The following is a 3467-nucleotide window of genomic DNA, read 5'->3' on the forward strand; positions in this document are numbered from 1 at the left end:
CGTTCCATGCCACACGGGCCCGCTAGGGGTCACCGGCCCCAGTCCTGACATCCTCAAGTCTCCATCCTTGTCACCAGCCGTCCGCCCCCTCTTTCCCCAACTCTAGCCACCCAGAGCTGGCTCAGCTCACAGGTTAAAAGGACACTGGCCTCGGGCTGTCGAGGCAGCATGGGCCACCAGAGTGGAGTCCTGACCCTTACTCTCTGACTGTTGACTTGCACTGCCCTGGGTGTTGGGCAATTCAGTGAGACCTCGAGTGTTCTGTCCTCGAGACTGTAGGCTGTTACAGGATCCAGCTGATGTCTGGGGGTTCCCAGCATGGAGCATCCATGTCCCAAGAGTAGAGGCTTCCACCAACCAGGAAACTCCCTGAGCCATAGGGTCCAGGGCTTTGTGGCCAGTCTTGCATGATGGGACAAGTCTGCTGCCCGAGGCCGGTTGACACAGGCCTCCCTGGGGAGCCTGTGCGGAGCCTCAAGTGTGTCCTGGAAATCCCAGACCAAGGCACTGTAACTCCTCTAACGGTCAGTCCTCCAGAGCCAGGGACAAAGGACACCTTACCCAGAGTAAACGAGGCCCTGCACCCCCCGACCCCACCAGCTGGGGTGGATTCGGAGAAGAGGGTGAGCATGCAGGGCAAGGCCTGCAGTGTGCCTGTGGGCCCCGCCAGGCCTGTGGGGGCAGCTGCAGCTGATCCCTGCCCGGGGCCAGCGGGCCCTGTGGTCACCAGTCCTCGTGTCACCAGGGCATGGCTGAGAAGTTCCTGGAAGGTGAGGTGCCCTTGGAGACGTTCCTGGAGAGCTTCTTCGCCATGAGGGTACTGTCCCACCTGCGCCGCGTCCGTGTGGAGAAGCTCCAGGAAGTGGTGCGGAAGCCCAGGCCCACCCAGGAGCCCATCGGAGACGCCCCGCCACCCCGACCACCGCCCCCACCGCGCCCAGCCCCCCAGGCCACGCCCCCGGCAGCCGAGGAGCAGCCCCGGCCCTTTGCCCTGCCTTCCTACTCCCTGCCCTACAGCCCGACGCCTGCCATGCCTGTGGGCCCCACGGCCCAAGGCGCGCTTCCGCCGGCCCCTTTCCCTGTGGTCTCTCAGCCCCCCTTTTCCTACAGCATGCCTGTGGGCCCCGGGCTCCCCCCTGCCCTGCCAGGAGCCAGGCCTGTGGGGGGCTACTCCTGGTCCCCACAGAGGGGCACACCACCACAGCCGGGCTTTCCCATGGCCCCGGCTGGCAGCTCTGTTTCTGGCCCAGGGTACCCCTTGGCTGGAGGCCGGGCCCCCAGTCCTGGTTATCCTCAGCAGCAACCCCCCTACCTGTCCACAGGAGGAAAGCCCCCATACCCCACTCAGGCACCTCTTCCCAGCTTCCCCAGACAGCCTCAGCCCCCCTATCCTCCAGGGCCTGCCCCACCATACGGGTTCCCGCCGCCTCAGGGGCCCTGGCCTGGCTGTTAGACCCCCGTCTGGCCCCTGGCCTCTCCCCACTGAGACCTCAACCACAACCTTGGGCCCTTCCATTACTGAAGTTCCCGGGCGGTGTGGAAGTGGAAGCAGCCCTCCCCGAGGGCCGGTCTGGAACGGGCACTTCCTGGCTTCTGGCCATGGGTCCTCCCAGGAGCACCTGTTGGTGACTCTGCTGCCAGGCTCGGCACTGCCCCTTGGGGAGATGTCTGCATGATGGTAATCACCGGTGCCTGCACAGGAGGGGTGCTGCCACAGCTCTGGGCCCTCAGTCCTACCTGCCTTCCCCGGGAGCCCAAGAGTGCAGCGGTCAGCAGCGAGGAAGACGAGTGGCGAGAGAATGAAGGCCCTGCTCGTAATTCAACCACAAGCCATCACAAAACTCTAAGAGGCCCAAGTCTGATGCACGTGCCCCACTGTGTACCCCCTTAGTGCCTACCCTCTCACTGGGGACAGCCCCTCCCTCTGCCCACCTGCTAGTTCCCCGATGTCATCCCTCCCCATGGCCAGCTCCGCCCCCACCCCCACCCCAACAGTGACTTCCAGGTGGTGCTTCTAGAACTCCCTCGCCCACTTGCCGCCGGCCTTGCTGCTTCCCTTGTCCTCAGGATGGACGTTGGGCAGGGCGCTAAGCGTAAGTTACCCCTGTCAAGGGGTCACCAGGAACCAGGAGTGGTGGCAGGTGGGCAGACCCCGGAGCTGCAGCCAGCCAGAAAGTTGTGCCTTGAGATGCCCGCTACTGGGCTTCCTCCGGCTGATGGGCTGTGGGTGCTGGGGGCCAAACTTGAGCCGGTGCCTGCCCCTCCTCCCCTGGTGCCATCCATGGGGAACACTGGGCTTGCTTCTTGTAAGTTATTTATAACGAGCATCCACTAATGGGCCGCGCCAGCCCAGGGCTGCCGGACGTCTGTAGGATTAATTTGCCATAATAAACGGTGGTGAGTTCAGGGCCCTGTTGTAGTTCCAGTGGGCTCGGGAAGTCAGATGTGGCTGTTGCGTGTGTGCCTCTGTGTGCGTGTGTTGGGGGCGTGGGGGAGGCCATGGATCCCTCCTGTCCGGCCCCTCGGCTCCAGTACCTGCCTTGCTCCTAACAGCATTTCTGGTTCCGCTTCCCTTTTTAAAAGCCTGGGTGGTACAGAGGGTTAAGTGATGGGCCGCTGACTGACAGGTCAGCAGTTCAAACGCGCCAGCTGGGGAGGTGACCCTGTGTGCTCCCGTGAAGATGTGGTCTGGGAAACCCTAAGGAGCGGTTCTTCCCTGCATGGTGGGCTCACTGGGAGTCAGACCCCCTCCCACTCCCCCCCCTAAATCAAACCGAACTCGCTGCCATCAAGTCACATCAGCTCAGGGCAACTCTCTGGGACGGGTAGAACCGCCCCGTGGGTTTGGAGACTGTAATTATGGGAGGAGAAAGCCTCGTCTTTCTCGGGAGTTTGCTCTGGGCTCTCCTTTTTTGCATCATCACGCCTGAGCCTGTGCGTCTGCCTTGCACTGGTTACCAGTTGGCCTGCAGTCCCCAAGGCTGGTAGTTGGAAATTACCAGCTGCTCTGTGGGAGAAAGATGGGACTTTCTATTCCCACTCCCGTAAAGGGTTCAACAGTCTGAAACCCACCGGGGCAGCCCCACCTGCCCTGTAGGGTCACCAAGAGCCCGCATCCCCCAGAGCTGGTGCGTTCCATGCCACACGGGCCCGCTAGGGGTCACCCGGCCCCGGGGCCTGCTTGTATGATGACACATCCCTGCCACCTGCTGGTCACTTGGGCTCCTGCATCCCACGGAACCGTAGCGGGTCGTCCAGGTGCTTGCTCTGACGGGTCGGGTCGCCCCGCAGCCCGGCACCACGGCTCTGAGCAGCACAGCCAGGAGGTAGCTGGGGCTGGGCTCACTGCGATGCAGCTAAAGGAACCCTCAGGACTGGAGAGCTCATGGCCCCTGCCTCTCCTGGTTCCTGCCTGCACACGGGGCCCCAGGCTGAGGCAGGGGGGTGCCAGGAGAAAGGATTTTATT

The 3467-nt window shown here is 63.1% G+C and overlaps 1 protein-coding gene across 1 annotated transcript in view; it reads left to right on the forward strand.

Annotated features, from left to right (window-relative positions):
- The window catches only part of VPS37C (VPS37C subunit of ESCRT-I), a 5138-nt gene extending 2696 nt beyond the window's left edge, over positions 1 to 2442 (forward strand). Inside the window, exon 4 of the mRNA XM_004715040.2 lies at positions 746 to 2442. Coding sequence (XP_004715097.1) covers positions 746 to 1453 — 708 coding nt within the window. The 3' untranslated portion in view covers positions 1454 to 2442. The remainder of the gene's footprint in view (positions 1 to 745) is intronic.
- Positions 2443 to 3467: the final 1025 nt, after the last annotated feature.

The sequence above is a fragment of the Echinops telfairi genome, unplaced genomic scaffold (assembly GCF_000313985.2).
Source record: "Echinops telfairi isolate 266 unplaced genomic scaffold, ASM31398v2 ScPeMD7_7416;HRSCAF=8454, whole genome shotgun sequence".
Taxonomy (NCBI): domain Eukaryota; kingdom Metazoa; phylum Chordata; class Mammalia; order Afrosoricida; family Tenrecidae; genus Echinops; species Echinops telfairi.